Source organism: Ambystoma mexicanum, chromosome 14 (genome assembly GCF_040938575.1).
Source record: "Ambystoma mexicanum isolate Mex_15411 chromosome 14, UKY_AmexF1_1, whole genome shotgun sequence".
In the NCBI taxonomy this organism is placed as follows: domain Eukaryota; kingdom Metazoa; phylum Chordata; class Amphibia; order Caudata; family Ambystomatidae; genus Ambystoma; species Ambystoma mexicanum.
Window position 1 is genome coordinate 381,180,625 of NC_090940.1, and position 17,130 is coordinate 381,197,754.

General features: G+C 46.5%; 1 protein-coding gene across 3 annotated transcripts in view; it reads left to right on the top strand.

The window, feature by feature from the left end:
• The window catches only part of GEMIN2 (gem nuclear organelle associated protein 2), a 704,794-nt gene that overhangs the window by 422,325 nt on the left and 265,339 nt on the right, over positions 1–17,130 (top strand). For all 3 annotated transcript variants that reach the window (XM_069637505.1, XM_069637504.1, XM_069637503.1), the window contains exon 7: positions 1,070–1,138. In XM_069637505.1, the coding sequence (XP_069493606.1) occupies positions 1,070–1,138 (69 nt within the window). The remainder of the gene's footprint in view (positions 1–1,069; positions 1,139–17,130) is intronic.

Sequence of the window (17,130 nt, forward strand, 5' to 3'; positions counted from 1 at the left end):
CAAGTCGTTGGCGTATCAGGCCAACCATTTCCACCACATACCTTTTTTCAGTCACTTTGCCGCTTTTTCCCCAAACTATAGAATTTTTCCCTACATAGTTGCTACCTAACCTGTGCAAATCACCCCGTCCTAAGCTTTTGTCTACTTTTCAGAAATGTATGCCTTTCTGTCCTCCCATTCAGCTTTCCTACTTTTTTCTTCCATTCCATCCCGGCCTGTCCTATTGGGAAGAAAATGCCAAAATCGCCTACCTCTCACAAAACGGTTGATAACCATATCAAAATATTTTTTTTCGTTTCCACTCAACCTGTTCTTGAAAGCCAGGAAAATGGGGAATTCAGCACAGCAAACCATTTGTTCCTATCTCTTACAAGAAAAAAAAACACAGGCTTCTTTGTACATCATTTAATTGGCATTTTTTGAAAAAAAACAAAATGTTCTCCCTTTTGTTATTTTCTCTCACCCCCCCCCCCCCTCCCTACAGCAAACTAGGATTTATGGGTGCAGTTACGACTGCCTAGATATGGGGAAAAAAGGGGCCAAATTTGGACGAGATATCTCATGTAACAAAAATGTTACAAGGCATTGAATGGCGACATACTGAAATCGCCAAAAAAGGCCTTAGCACTGGAGGGGAAAACCCATGGCAGTTAAGGGGTTAACATCTTCCTTATTGTGTCATGTGTTTTTGTTGGTTCATCAGCCTCTAAGCAAAGGGCTATTTAAAAAGCTAGTTTTCATTTAGACATTTTAGTAACCTATAAGCGTTGGTGAAAGAAATTAATCTGATGTACTGGTTGATGTGAAAAGTTTAAACATTTTAAATAACTGGTGATCATTGGCAATATTCTTAGCTGGACAGAGTGGACTATCAAGGTGTTTCTGAAAAGCATGTCTCTGTGACTAGTGCGAAGCAGCACTAATATTTGATTGAATTTTGGGCAGTCGTACCAGAGAAAAGCACACTATTCCTTATATGTGATTTATTGCTTCATTTGCTATGTCAAATTGAAAATTGCGCCTTTTCGTTTTCCTAAATGTAAGCAATCTTTTAAATGTTCATTCTAAGGCAACAGTGACAAGTGTCATGGAGTATCTGATGACCTGGTTTGGAGAGAAAAATTTCACACCCGAGCTGGTAAGTTTGCTATTATTTACTTTGTTTTTGTTCTGTTCACCATTAGAAATTGTAGTCATGTACCTGAAATGTCATAATATCACTTGTGTTGGAAATAAGTCACTTATTTATAGGGTCTTCTAACAAATTACTCGCACCTCAAAGTGCCGTGATTATATTTCTCAACTTAATGGTATTCAGTTTATTAACATTGGAACGGTGGAGGGCTGAGACTGCCTTTCTGGTAATCAAACATGTGACTTCTCTTACGGGACTGATCTTCCCAGCCTGACATGAAAATGGATGCATATGCACATTAAATCATTGCCATCTATATGAGATGATTCCTTTCTGATGGCATGCAGCGCTGTTTGACAAGGAGACATTTGAATCTAGAGGGTGAGGGTTGGGGTGCCTCCGGTAGCCAGAGACAGACGCCAGGTACGCGTTGCTGCCCCCGAGGCAATATACATTTGATTCCCTTGCATTAACCTGGCCTTCCAGAACCGTGTATGTCAAATTTCTTACTGAGCCCCATTCTGACGCAAGAAATTTCACTATTGACTTTGAAAACAAAATCTGGACAGAGTCTTGCGATCATGCGTCTTTGAAGCACGTATGTTAACTGTTGCAGCAGTTGGCTGAAAGCAACAGGTCCGCAAGCCCAGCTTGCAGGAGCTGCTCCAAACCCTGCCTGCCTCAGACTGTGTGAGACCACCGTAGATCAGGAAAAAAATAATTCTATAAATTACTAGATGGAAGAGGCTGGCCATGACATCTCAATGCATTGAACAGTGGTGTGATCTGCCGATTTAAGCTACTTCACCTCTCGCAATTGTAGTCCCCCTTAGGTCTGCACCAATGATTAACCTGTGCCGCAGGAGCACACATTTTTAAAATGTTTTTATTTATTGGTTCAAAACCCTATTCAACCTTAACAAAACAAATAGATAAGAATAGCCAAACACAAAAGGAATACAAGAGTAAAAATAAGATACTTATTTGCTCTACAATCAAACAATTAACATATAAAATCATTCCACTAAAAAGTAAAGAAATCTATGTGCAACTCTTCTAACCTAGCAACCATGTCTGCCCAGCTACAAACAATTAAAAAGATTCACCACCATAATCTGCAATGGAAACAGGTTGCTCAGCTACACATCATTTATCCCAAGATGATTCACAATCAATATTATCAAGTAGGACAAGGAACTTTTTAAAATGCACAAGTCTTTGACTCTTAAGACCAGAACATTTGTCCAGAAGGTGCTTCAAAGTTTCAATTGAACCAAGTTAATGCCATACCCTGCTGAATAATCTTATTTTTAAGTAAGACTTTAGCTCTATGATACAAATTCCAAAGGAATCGGATAAAATCTTTTTTTGAAGCTTGGGCAGGGGAAGATTTTTTAAATGTGGAGCAAGAGTCCCAAGCCGCTAATGTTCACCCTTATGGTTGCTTAATATATCCATGCATTACTTGAGTTGTATTGCACCAATCCTGCTTAAACATAGGTCTTTTAGCACCAATTGTATCATTCAGCAGGTCATCTTTAGTGAACCCACTGGCAGATAAAATTAAGGTCCACCTTTCAGCCAAGTCCACCAAGGTTACAACCAATCCGCCTTCTATCAGAGATCCGATTTCACTATCCAGTGTATTACCACTAGAGACAAAACATTTTCGATATAGTGACAAAATAAGCCACTGTCCTAGTTTTTTAATGAGTTCAGCCCCAGCTCAAATCTTATTGCTGCCGTTGGGACAACATTCGGGACCACAAAGACTCTTCACCTGATAACTCCTTCAAGCACTGTTAGATAATCCAGTGCCCAGTCTTTCAGCAGTTCTATACCAAAAGGGACCTTCGGGCATATTGTCCCCTCATAGGACTTAATGAGTGGAATACACTAAAATGTGCAGTAACAGCTTTTTAGGAGTTTCATTTGTGGAATGTATATATCTGCTTTCCCTCTCAAATGGTCAATAATACCTACTTTACTTGGAGAACTAATAATGGGAAATCTCAACTAAGTCAGGGTGTTGAGTCCCCAAATTAGAATAATTCAAAGTCCATCTCATGGCCGCTTTAAGTTTCCTTTTTGTGAATGACGGGATCTTAGATTTCCCAGAATTGATCTTCAAACAGTTCTCGCTAGCATAACTCTCAAATGCCAACAGTAGCTTTTGTAACCCAATGCCAGTACAATTGATGAACAACAAAGGCATATCCCAACCAAAAAGCGACAGTTTCCCCAGTCGAGGTGATGCAAAAGCAACCGGTTCCAAGATCAGCTACATAGAGATTAAATGGGCAGGGGACCAGATGCATCCTTGCCTTAAACCACTAAAAGTAGCACTTTTCTGAGACTAGGCATGGTCAACATTTAGCCTAACTTGAACATAAAACCGTCATGTAATTTTATAATCCCTTTTAACAGGCCCTCAGGGATCCACAATCTGACTGTTTCTTCCATGGTTCTCGATCGTGTCAAAAGCATGTGATCAATCCAGAGCTGCTAAATGGTTAACTTCATACGCTTCCTTCATGACAAGAACTTAACAACTCAAAATAAACCCATTGAAATGAGTGCCGTGACATGTGCGAAATCCCCAATTGATTTTTCATAATTATCCTTTTCTATATGCTAACTTTCCAAGTGTTTCAGTACCAGACTTGCAAAGATTTTACTATCCGAGTCAAGTATTGAAATAGGCCGATAGTTAATAGGGTCAGATCTGCACCCATGCTTGTAAATAGGAATAACATAAGCAGTCTGCCACGTCAAGGGAAAGCAACATGTATTAAGGATGTCATCGAAAATAATTTTCAGGATTCCCGCCCATAACTTTGGTGCACCCTTGAAAAGACGATTAGAGGATTGATTTGGTCCAGGCGCTCTCGAGTTGCTCGCAGTCATGAGTTCATATATGTCCTCCAATTCGTATTTCAAGGAGCCTTCAAAAGAATCGGAATCACTTAAAGTACCATTTACTAATTCACATTAGTACTCCAAATCAACATATAACCTTGAAAATAGCTCTCCCAATCTGCTTCTGACACCGCATTAATAGCTTGCTCACCATATCCCTTCCTGATATTATTCATCAACACCCAAAAGGAACAGGTATCTTTCTCTTACAAGCAGGCCAACATTTCTTCTGCAACTGCTTGAACCAGTTGGGCCCTGTATTTCTTCACCCGGTTTGTGTATTTTTGTCTAATCTTTTTCTATTTTTCCTGGGGCATCCTCGCCATGATGAATACAGCTTTCAATAGCTGTAATATGATATGATATGATTTATTTATATTGCGCTCGTACACAAGTGTTTCAGAGACCCTCATTTCACTTTTCCAGGGACTCCTCATATTTGTGTCTTTTTGTAAATATGCGTAGGATAGCCCTTTTTGTACCTTCTGTGGTCCCCTTCTGAATTGTGGATCAGATCAGAGAAAAAGGTACTAAAATATCTGTTTGTGAATGTGAGAAGCTTCCACTCTGAAAGAGAGGAAAAAAATGACTTCCTCTGCTGCTTGATTCGTTTAGGCAACCCTACGTTGATTCCAAACAATTCTATTCTAAGTTACATTTGGGGTCACAGTCTCTACATAGTGACTCCTGTTAGGAAAATGCTCCCAATTAAACGAGCAATTCAACATACTATGGTCACTCCAATTGTTCTGGGTGATTTCAAAATGGTTACATTTCCCCAAAAAATAATTATCTGCTAAAATGTGATCTAGAAATTGAATGAGGTACCCCTATTCCAAGTTGGGAGTCCTGCCAAATCCCCCTCAATGACCCCTTTCAAGTAATACAGACCTCAATTATTTAAACCAGTCTTCCATTTTTCACCATTATCACCACTTTTTTCCAGGTTCCCCTTTGTCAAATCCTTTAATAGGGGCAAAGCAAGACTCTTCGATTTTAATTTGGTCTTGCTCTTGAATACATAATTAATTAAAATCAACCAGTATCATCAAATGTCCACTAGCATGTGTTCCCATCCAGCTCACTATGATTTCCTCCCAGCTATCCAAAAATGCATCCAATTGGCAGATCCCTTGATGCCAATATATATTACATATCAAATGCCTATAGGCACCTTGAGATAGGACCACCCATTTCATCCCCAGCATACCTTCTCTAATATTGTGTTTCATAACATCCACAAATCCACACTCCGTTTTCGGCATAGTTATAATGCCACCTTTGGGTCGGCTTAGAGGGCCCTTTATAGCTGGTTGACAAATCGCGGAATAGCAAAATACCCACCTTTGGGTTTAAGAATAGATGGTGGTGCACTAGAATTTCATTATACTAAATTAAGGCAAGTTGGTACTAAAGCTTCCTCACGGGGGCCTCTGACCCATGATGTGCGTTTAAGGAAGTAGCTACCGAGGACCAATCTTGATGAGTTTAATTTCTCAAATCCCTTTTATCAAGTTTCACTCACTGTGTGATAGCATTACCTTCATTTGAAAAGGTGACTGTTGTAACTCTTCCCAATTCAGTGGAGGCTTCACCCTCGCATTCCTTCCTTTCCCAGCTGTTTCCAGGGGTGAGACCAAAAAAACAACTTGTATAAGAGTAACTGTTTCCTTTAGCAGCAGTTCATACACTTCTCTGGATTTGAGACTAAGTATGACCTTACCTGTTCTCTGGTGATCAACAAACTCTACTCTCTCATTATCCGCGTAGAAATAACACTCAACTTAACTGTTTCAGAGAATAATAGCAAAATAGCAGATAGATTTTAAGAGAGGTCGCCTAGAACATTGGAAAATGCTTTCAATAGCAATCTTGTGAGTTTGAAAAAATGTTGTGATGGTTCATTAGAGTCAATAGCATTTCTATTCCTCTTGTTAACTCTTCCCTTTAGATCCTTCTTATTCAAAGTGCTTGAGTCCTTATCCCGGACTCCTATCAAAACACTGGGAGCTCTCCCAGAGTGATTTACACTCTGATAGTAACTTCCAATGATTGAGGAGCCTCCTCTAAAACAGTCATGCAAATATTGTGCCCCGTTCACATTAAAACTCTCCAATTCCACAACCTCCCTCATCAGGGGGGTACTTTCATCTTGGCCACTGGCTCCTTTCAAGAGAGAATGAGTTAATACAGGATGAGTAGAGCACGATTCAAGATTTCCTCTATCAAGGAACATATGTTTGAAAAGCCTCCTCTAGACCACAGTTTCGAATTAATTGTGTCCTCCAATGTATTCCTCATCTTTTCCTGCATGGGGTCTGGCATGGTTTCACACGCTCATGAATATTCCCTGTCGTCAGGCTGGTAATCCTCAGTAAAATAAAAAGTTTCACTTACAAACTGTCTTTCTCCTATAAACCAATCACTGAGCTCTGGGCCATACTGCCCCCAGCCAATGACTGCCCCCTCCCTAAGCCTCTCCTCTGGCAGCCATCTTCAGATGTTGGGAGTTAAAGTGTTGGGAGTCCTCATGTTTTGCTCCGAGAGCTTTTCTACGTTTTTGTGCTTTTTTTTGTTAAAAAGTTCCTATTTTTGTCAAATGGAGCCTGTGTGCTCTTTGTTTCTTTGATCGGCAAAAGGGGATCCGTTGTTGGTGTCTTTCAACGCCCTTCAAAGGCAAGAATTGTCGAGAGTTTAATCAAAGATTCCAGAATGCCTTCGGGCCTACACCGCACACGCCAGACCATGTCGGAGGAAAGGACGGACAGAGGTTCTCTCTTAAAACTCTACTGCTGCTGCGGATTGAGGAATGTGTTTGTGGAGGACAAACACTCCCAGGGCCTCTGTCTCCACCCGGATCACAAGAATCGGATTGCGAGATCTGCCTTGGTTTCACCAAGCACACCGTCAAGAATTGGCACAGTAGATTGGCGGCATGGCTCAATGTCAAGGCCTCTACCGCGTGTGGCAAACGGGGGCATGTCTCACCCAGGATCGGCCTGTCCGAGAAGCAGACTTTCAAGTCCTTTGAGGGTGCTCCATCCGTGGGGGCCTAAGACAAGGCCAAGCAACGCAAGTCTGTTTCCGTCGTGGTCGCGTGCAAGTGGGTCCCGCGATGAGCAGGGCATGCTCATCTTCACCCTCTGCCTCCATCTGAAGTCATCTCTCTAGCTCCTCCTCGAACTGAAGGCCTCTACCGCACTCCAGAGCACGAATATTTCTTCGGACGAAGATGACCTGTTGTCTGTTCACACGATCCTGGAGGACGTGGGTGAAGACGAGGGTGGAAATGCCAAGGACGACAACAGCTGGAATGCTGACAACATGGGTGCTGGGCCCAGCAAGCCTCCCCCCCCCCCCCCTCCCCTCCCCCCAGGCACCTCCCAGGGACGTACCGATGGACATCCTCAACACGTTAGTGTCGCAGATCCAGAAGAGGATGCCAACGGCATCCCCGGCTTCGGTCCCTGTGGCACTGGGGCCTCCGCCAGCAAAGAAGAGCAAGTGGCCCCTACACCGCCTCAACCGCCGCACATGCCCTCCAACACTAGGGATACGGTGACGGCGACGACGGGCACTGATGACGACAGCAGCGTTTCGCTGCTGCCTTGGGCTTCTCCCCCAGACAAAGTGGGATCGTTCAACGCTATGGTCACCCGCGCGTCTCTCTTCCAGCTGACGCCAGAACAGACCAAGAAGGAAGGTTTCCTTTATCAACGCTGGGAGGCCAAGAGGAAGCCCATTCTGGCGGTGCCCCTCCTGGACGATGTTTGGGATGAGGGCCTGGCACTAATGCGGAACCCCGCCTCAGCCCCGGCAAAAAGAGACCGGCTGGAGAAGAAATACAGCGTGCCATAGTCTGCACCCAAGTGCCTGTGGTCACAGCCCTCGCCAGACTCTGTCTTGGTGGCTGCGAGGAAGATTCAAATCGGTCATTCTCAGCCTCTGTTCTTCCGGACAGCGAGGGGAAGAAGTTGGACACGTGGGTAGAAAAGTGATCTACTTGGCAGCAACAACAGTCAAGGCAGCAAATGCGCTTGTGATCCTGGCCAGATATGACAGGGTGCTGTGGTATAAAATGGCCCTGCTAATGGAATTCTTCCCCGACGACTAGCGTGTCAAGGCGCTGGAGATCCTGCAGGAGGGCGAGGTGGTATCGAACCATGCCATTACGGTGGCCATGCACATCGAGGAAACAGGGTTCCAACAAATGGGTTACAGTGTCTGCCTCCGTCGTCGTGGCTGGTTGAAAGCCACCAACTTTCGGCTGGAAGTTCAGACGCGGGTCCTGGACATGCCTTTCGACGGAGACTATCTCGTCGACGAATCATTGCAAGCCATCAAGACCTACAGAGACGGCCTGTGCCCTTGGTATGCTTCAGCAGCATCGTCCTTCCTTTCGTGCCTCAGGAACGGCAGGTCGTCAATCGCGCAGGTCGTCAAAGGGTTTCGGCGAGGGATCTTCCTCTTACCACCAACCCTCCCGGTCCATGAACCAGGAGGCCTACAGGGGTCATTCCAAGGCATTCGGAAGTGGTCGTTGATCCCAAGGCAGCACGCAGGCCCCGAAGCAGGATTGAACCAGCCAGGACGTCGAGCCCACACCCATGCACCCCTGGTGGGAGGCCGGCTGGCGGACTTCGTCAGTGACTGGGAATAGATCTCCACCAACCGATGGGTGCTGGACGCTCTCGCCAATGGACATATTCCAGCAGAAGTGTCAGTGGAAACCACTGGTGGCCCGGCAGGAGCAGCACATCCCTCTGCTCCTGCAGGAAGTACGGGCCATGTTAAAAAAGGGGCGATAGAGCTTGTTCCAAAGCGACTGCGGGGCTCCGGGGTCTACTCCAGATACTTATTAGTAAAAAAGAAGCCCGGGGGCTGGAAGCCCATTCTTGACCTTCGTCATCTCAGGTACCTCAAGTCCCAAAAATTCAGGCTGGTCATGATGCAGAACGTGCTCGGCCAGCTGGAGGAAGGAGACTTCCTGATGTCACTAGATTGAATTTTCCTGCCCTTTGTCGTACACGGAAAGCACTTCCAATTCAAGGCACTTCCCTTCGGACTGAAGTCTGCGGCCAGGGTGTTTACAAAGTGCCTCACACTGGTGACGGCCCATCTGCGTCTACAAGGGACACATGTGTACCTGTACCTTGACGACTGGCTTATCTGGGCCAAGTCAAGGGAAGTTGCTGTCGAATACAAGGAAAGGACCGTCTGGCTGTTGAGGGGTCTGGGATTCTCTCTGAACTATCCCTATCCAAAGTCCTGCTTGATTCCATCGCAGAATGAGCTGTTGCTGGGGTCCAGGCTCAACATGGTCTCCTGCCTGGCAAACCCCCTCGGAGGAGAGAATAGCGGCCATTCTTGGCAAAGTGCAATGGCTGTTGGCACCGAAGACCGCCACAGTCCGGACCATTATGTCACTACTCGGCATGATGTTGTCATGTATTTACCTGATCAGGCTCTGCAGATTGCCGATGCGACCCCTTCAGAAATTCCTGAACGCTCAGTGGATCCAGGTGTTTGGAAACTTTGCAGACAAGATTGTTCTCGACAAAGAATTCCGTCAAGCGATAAGGTGGTGGGGTGTGTGCTCCAACATCTCCGGGGGCATGGATTTCCAGAGCCCTCCATACCAGGAGACTGTCACCATGGACCCTTCCTTGGAAGGCTGTGTAGCCCACACCGGGCATCTCCACGTCAGAGGCCTGTGGCTACCGGAGGAGAGGGAGCTCCACATCAATGTTCTGGAAATGCGAGTGGTGGTTTGGGCCCTGGAGTCGTTCCTCCCGTCCCTCCAGGGCAAGGCAGTGAGGGTCTTCGCTCTTGCCACGAGTGGGAGCTTCGGCAGGATCAAGTGGACAGCCTCTTCCTCAAGTGGTGCAGACCCCAGATCAATCTCTTTGCAACAGCGACAAACTCCAAATGCCAGAGATTCGCCAGCAGGTTCCACCAGCCGACGAGCATGGGGGGACACATTCTCCTTCCTGTGGGAAGGCCTGTTACCCCCCTCCTGACATCCCCCCCCAGCCCCATTGCATGTCCTCAATCAACTCTTAGGGTGCTGATGCAGGATGATCCTCATCGCCCTGGCGTGGCCGAGGCAGATTTGCTACCTGGACTTTCTCAGGCTGTCTACATCACCCCCAGTCAAGCTACCAGAGAAGGAAGCGCAATCCTACATCACAACCCACGAACGCTGAACCTGAAGGTCTGACTCCTGCAGCCTTAGAGTTTGGTGGTTATGAGCTACCGGCAGACTGCAGGGAGGTCCTTGCCAGAGCGGTGTCGACTCTTAAATGCTACAGGCACAAATGGAAACTTTTCGCAATATGGTGCCGGACCCAGAAGATCAACCCTCTGAGGGTCACAGCCCCTCTGATCCTTCCGCACTTGTTGTCCTTGGCCAAGGCGGGGCTGGCAAACGCCTCCATCAAAGTGCCTCTGGCGGCTAGCTCCCGCTACACCAGGTCTCCAGGACGAACTTCTCTTTGGTCCTACCGTCTCGTCAGAGTTCCTCAAACGACAGTTTTGCTCGTTCCCGCTGGTGAAGGCGCCTGCCCCGGCATGGGAACTCAACGTGGTACTGATGAGGCTCATGGGGGCACCCTACGAGGCTATGCATCAAGCCCCTCTAAAGTTCCTTTCGTGGAAAACCGCTTTTCGCATGGCCATCACCTCTGCCAGGAGGTTAGGTGAGATCCAGGCCCTGTCCTGCAAGCGGCCTGTCTGACTTTTCATGACACAAGGGTGGTGCTGCAGACACACATCTCCTTCATGCCAAAGGTGCAGTCGGAATTCCACCTCAACAAACCTTTGGTGTTGCCTGTGTTTTTTCCGACACCATCGTTGCCGGCTGAACGGACTTTGTACTCGCTGGATGTGGTGCGTGCTCTGAAGGTCTATCTGGCATGCACAAAGAGTTTCCGGAAGTCGGCTCAACTTTTTGTGAACTTTGGTCTTGTGAACCATTGGAAAGCTTTGTCCAAGGCTTTCATTTCCAGGTGTGTCTGCGGCTGTATCACGCATTGTCACAGGTTGGCAAACTGACCGCTGCCTGGCTGTTCGAGAGCCCATTCCACCAGAGCGATCGCTGCGACAACAGTGTTCCTGTCTGGTGTGACCCTGCTGGATATCTGCAGGGCTGCTATGTGGAGGTCTATGCATACCTTCACAAGATTCTACTGCGTCGACAGGGATGCCAGGGAGGAGTCCAGGTCCAGCCAAGCAGTGCTACGCAACCTGTTCGCTTGAAGGTGAGCCTGTTCCGGATGTAAGAGTAATTGCTTCTGTTGAGCCTTGCCACCTCCCGTGGTTGTGTAATGATGTACTGCTATGTATTCTTTATTCATGAGCATGTGAATCCATGCCAGACCCCATGCTGGACAAGGAACAAGTTACTTACCTGTAACGGTTGTTCTCCAGCATGGATCTGGCATGGATTTGCATGCAAACCCTCTCTTCTGCGGCTCTTCTTGGACATACTGCCACTGTACCGGCTACCAAATCGGAAGATGGCTGCCAGAGGAGGGGAATAGGGAGACGGCAGTCATTCGCTGGGGGCAGTATGACCCAGAGCTCAATGATTAGTTTATAGGAGAAAGACTGTTTTGTAAGTGAAACAGTTTTGTTCTTTTACAGAGGATAGCCGGCCTGACGACTGGGAATATTCATGAGCATGTGAATCCATGCCAGGCCCATGCTGGAGAACAGTTAAAGATAAGTAACTTGCTCCTTACGATATATTTGCTTCCAGCTTCAGAAAAGAAATTCTCTCGACAGAGGACACGGTGTGCCGTGACGGTCAACTCGTTGTCCCTCGGGGGGGGGGGAGTTACATCTCGGCTGACGTCATCGTTGAGTACATATACCACACGAAGCGTCCATTGGCTTCAGTTCAGTTTTTCCACAAATGCGATTGCTTTCAGAATTAAGGCATGCTTCAGTTTTCTTCGAAAAAGTTTCAAAATGGCCTCGTTTTCAGCTACGAAGACAGGCTTTACGAAGTGTCTAAAATGTGGTGCCAAAATGTCCATCAAGGACCCGCATAATATGTATATGTATCTGGTGCCTGGGCGTTGAGCATGTAATCGCCCACTGTCGATCCTGTCCGTCGATGACAGATAAGGCCTTAAAGTGGATTAAAGCTAAACTATCGGTGGGTAGGATTGTCCCCTAATCCCTGTCCACTCCTTTGAAATTTGGGTCATCCCACAATTCGAGAGGTTCCTCTCCTCATAAAATCAAAAAGACTTTCACACTCTAGGAGCAGACACTCCTTGTCATCAAAACAATCGAAGAGAAGGCATAGATCACCTTCTTCCTCAGATGAAAGGAGTGCAGTCTGCCCGACTAAATCCTCCTCCAAAGATAAGTGGGAAATTGTTAAAATCTTTGAGGAACAGGCCTAGTCGTCCTCACATGATCAGAAAAGAGGCCATGCTACGGTCAGTGACGAGCATAAGGCCAAGGCGAAACCCTACGTGCCCTCGAGCCCGGGGCATAAGCCTAAGACTTCTCGAAAGACTTAGTCTCGATGAGATGAAAAATCATCGAAGAAACAGTTGTGTCAAGGGGCGAGTCCCTCAAAGCACAAGTGCAAGGCCAAATTGTTGATTTCATTGACGCCACTGACGTCGACACAGATACAAAAAACATTGATGCTGACTGTACATTCATCAATGCCTTTGCCTCAAAAAAGTGAGAAAAAGTTTTTTAAACCTTTACCTAAAAAGTATTTTTTCAGGTCCTTGACATCAATAGATGAGGGCTGGTGGAGTGTCGCAGACAAGTGTGCTTGGCTGTGGTCTACTCTTCAGTTGCAATCGCAGTCTTTCCTTTCTGGTAGTCCTTTGGAGGCGGGATCTTTCCTCAAACCTTACTTGCATTCAGTACAAAATCTGCCCCGGGTGCGATAGTGTGGCGCAGAGTGTGGCAGACGAGTGTGGTTTGCTGTGGTTCAGCAGGGGAGCCGTGGAGCACAGGACCTTCTTTCTCTGAACTATCCAGCATTGTGTCAGTAAATTTACTCTCAAGCAAATGAGGGGAGATTTTTTTTTTTTTATCTGCCCAAGTGTAGGGTCAAAACTGTCGGCCAGTTTGGGCCTTTGAGTGACTCGTACTGTGCATATTGTGTTTTAATATTCTTTGGGCTCCCAGGAGGGTTCCTCTCTGATTGCTCAATCCCTCTGGCTGTGGAATAAGGAGACTGCTCACTCTCATTTGGTCAATTTGTTATTACCTTTGCTATTGGCAGCGACTGCAGGCTACTTCTGCCTTTGAGCTGCCTGCCTGGAAATACAGTCCTCTGTTCTCATTTTTGGAGCCGTTTACAACTTTGGCATGTGTTTGATCCATTTTTCTTTTTGTATTATTTACGTAAAATTGAAAGGCCAAATTGTGTTTGTTGTTGAATAGCGTACATAAGGTGTCCCGCATGTACGATTTGAGAAGTGGAGCACTAGGGGACGATTTACGAGCTCCTGAATTGGACGACACGATATGGCTGGGGAAAAAAAACGCAAACTCAATTTTTAAACTGGAGCAGCTGGATTGCTACCGTTTTAACCCCCATCAAATCAATTTAGCTGTGGACGACCAGATTCCAACAGGCTCAGGGTGATGGCAATTGGGACGAATGTTATAGCTGTAGTCAGTTTCAACTCCCAACCATCTGGATCTGACTAAGGCCCTACCAAAGAACATAGAATATACCCTCACAGCCTCTACACTCAAAAACACCGTATCAGAATGTTTTCCTGCAAGACGGTCTCGCAGTCTGAATGACCTTTGACAAGCCAAAACCAGCGGCCGCTCCAGGCTTTGGAGGGCGGGTAATAAAGCAGACATTGCACATCGACCTGAGTCGCAAGCACGGAGTAGAGAGGGAAAGCAACCCAGACTACCACACGCAACTGGACTCCCCCTTTGATTGAAATGCTATTCCATGTACAAGACAAGTTATACGTGGGAATCAAATTTAAACAAATCATGGGAGAAAGAGTCAGCAAACATACTCCACTGAGGTCACTCAGTGAACCCACGTAATTACGGAATCAACTCCAACTTTACCCGCCTTGAAATTCGTTCTGACGACTTTAGTAAAAGTCTTTGAAGCACTCGGGGGCGAAGTCCAGCAACACACAGGCATTAAATAGAAATGACCAAAGACATGGACGAGAATGAAAGCCCGCTGGTAGGTTTAAAGTCAGCAATAAACCCAACACTTGGGGAGTCCCTGTCACAGATTAAAACGAAGAACAAGTTATAATCAGAAAAACTGCGTTCTCTACATGAGCAATGGGAGGGAATGAAAGCTAACTTGTACTCATTGAATGAGACACTAAGGGGCAAAGCATAGGGGGAAACCCATGTCCGTGTATCAACAGGGAAGTGCGGGACAATGATTGGCCTTCTACAGGAGCCTCTGTCAATCCTTTTGACGATGCACCGCTGTCATTATCAATATTGGAGGAATTTATTCGACTGGCTCAACTTGTAGAAGATGGTCACAAGGAAATCCCAAAAGTTTGCCCAAAAGTGTCTAAAGAGCAAGATCTGGTAAAAAAAATACCCAAACTAAATGGGAAGACGAGGAAAAAGCAGAAAAGGCAGCAGAAGGTTCCGACGGGGAGATGCTCAAGTCAGACTGGGGGCCAAAAAAATCTAAACATCAAAGCAACAACAAAAACAGGAAATCTGAAGTAACATACTTTATTCGTAAAATAAAATCGGCTCAGCCCAGGGAAAAAGGCTCCACCCTAAAGGAAAAGGGAAGTGAATGTGCTGATGTTGTGGAAAACTTAGAGAGGGGGGCAAGAAAACGATGAAGCAAATGCAATCGGGAACGGACAGAGCTAGAACCAGAGTCTATGGTAACTACTGTTGGGGTTCAAACAGAAACCATGTGAACCATGGAAAATAACCCCAATTTTCCTGTGAGGGAAAGCGGGGTGTAAACCCACAAATGGGTACCAGATCCTCTCTAGTACTCTGGCCCAAGCTCCATAAGAACCGGAAGATGATATCTCTGTGGGTAACTGTAACGCTCACCTGGTTCCCACGGAGGCGCGGCGTCGAAGGCGCAGAACTCTGAAGATGGACAGGAAGGGCCCCTCTATTCTGGCTTCCCTGGCTCGTTGGATACCCTCCTTAGGGTTTGGAAGGATGAGCTCTCCATCCTGCTTCTGATGCAGGGGCGCGTTGAAACCCAGTTACTTCACTGGATTGAGGATTGATGGGAGTTCAGGTAAGCTTGACTGTTCAGGTAAGGCGCTGTAAAAGTTCTGTTCAAAAGTTCAAGCTTAATAATAATGTTCGTTGTCTAATTGCAGCAAGCGCTAATGCTTATGTCTTTTTCCCCTTAGGGGCCGGGGTTCGGAGTGCCGGAGATATGGCGCCGACCCGAAGTGAAACAGTTCTGGATGAGCGCTCAGGTAATGTCTTTGCATTCGCTCATTCAATGTCTTTGTCTTTTTTCCCCATAGGGGCCGGGGTCCGGAGATGCCAGGAAGCGGCAGGACCCTAAATGCAGTGGGAATAATCCAACAGGTAAGACTTAAAAGGAAACTGAGCTTTCCTTATTCCTTTTCTCCCTCTCACCTTTGTTCTTGTCTTTTTTCCTCTAGGCGCCGGGGCGTAGCTGAATCCGGAAGATCGCTGCTGAAGATGGAAGCGCCTTGCAAAGGTGAGTAAAATGCAGCGCTGCAGCGATCGAAACAAAATGCCTTTAAAATGATGTCTTCCTTTTCAGGGCCGTTGGAGAAATGACTCCGGGATGCAGATTTAGCAGGTAAGGGCTTTTCTTCTCCTATTCTCTTCCTTTCTCCCTTTGCAGGTGTTCCAGGGTGCTGGCAGGCGTGGCTGAAGTCCGGATGCAGGAGCTGACACGGTGAGCGTCCAGCTGCTAGGTGCAGAACAACGCGAAGCACGTGTGGCTGTTCGGGTGGGGTTTAAATAGCCTTGGAAGAAGTTCCTGGTATGTATCCTTCCACCAATCAGGTTTGTATCCTTCCCCGACCACACCCGGGTGGTGAAGTAGTCCTACAGGTAAAGTAGTCCCATTCAGGCCTCAAGAGGGCCTGGATGAAGCAGCAAGGTCTGCATCAGGTAAGTGTGCACCCAAGCACTTAAACATATATCCTCTTCTATGAGCCTGGCGCCTAAGGCGCCAGGACTGGGGTCCGCTATGAGCCTGGCGCCTAAGACGCCAGGACTGAGTCCAAAGGGCCCCGACTTGGGCCCGCTGAGACTTCCCTGGGGAAAATGATGTCTGCCTCTGGGGTTGCTGGGCCCGGCCTGGCTCTTTGGAGGTAGGCATCATGACAGTAACATTTGCCAATTAGAGAATGGCTCCGGCAAATTTCGTGCATCTCGACAACAGGCGGTCATTTCAACTACCCCGATTTACTCCGATCAAGAAAAGTCTAAGGTTCCTGTCCCCTCTCAGGATTCTGCCCTAGCATCTAAGCAAGGCTGTACGAACTGTAATTGCCCCATCAATCAGCCTTCTCACCACACTAATGACTCAGAAAGTAGGCCTCGGGGGCCTCAACACAGATCGGTACCCAAATTGTTTATGCAATGTGTGGCAGAGGCAAGGATTAGATGGAAGCCACTAAATAGGAGTACGATTCTGTCTATATTTAAAGGGGTACCTGATTTGTACTATTTATCTACCGTTGATTTGGACTATATTCGATTTCCACATGCCCAATGCACTGACATGGTTGAAACTGGTGTGAAATCAAGGTTGGGTATAAGTGCAATTTTGGATTCCAGTAAGGAATTGATGGCCCTAGGATACAAAGTTTCTTCCGATATGCTCTACAAGGCTGACAGTAAATTCACCAACAGATTGAATGGGAGAGTTGATCTCATAGAGGATCATACCACCAGAGACACTTTTGGCAGAGAACAATCCACAAAGGGATTTGTCCAATTGAAACCAGATGCAAACAAACATTTTCTGGCTTTAATGGCAGAAATCTTTACTTGGGTTTTCATGAAGATGGGGCTCTGTGAGAAATCTCTCTAGCTGGACATGCTACTAAACTATTCAGGTGGAATACGAG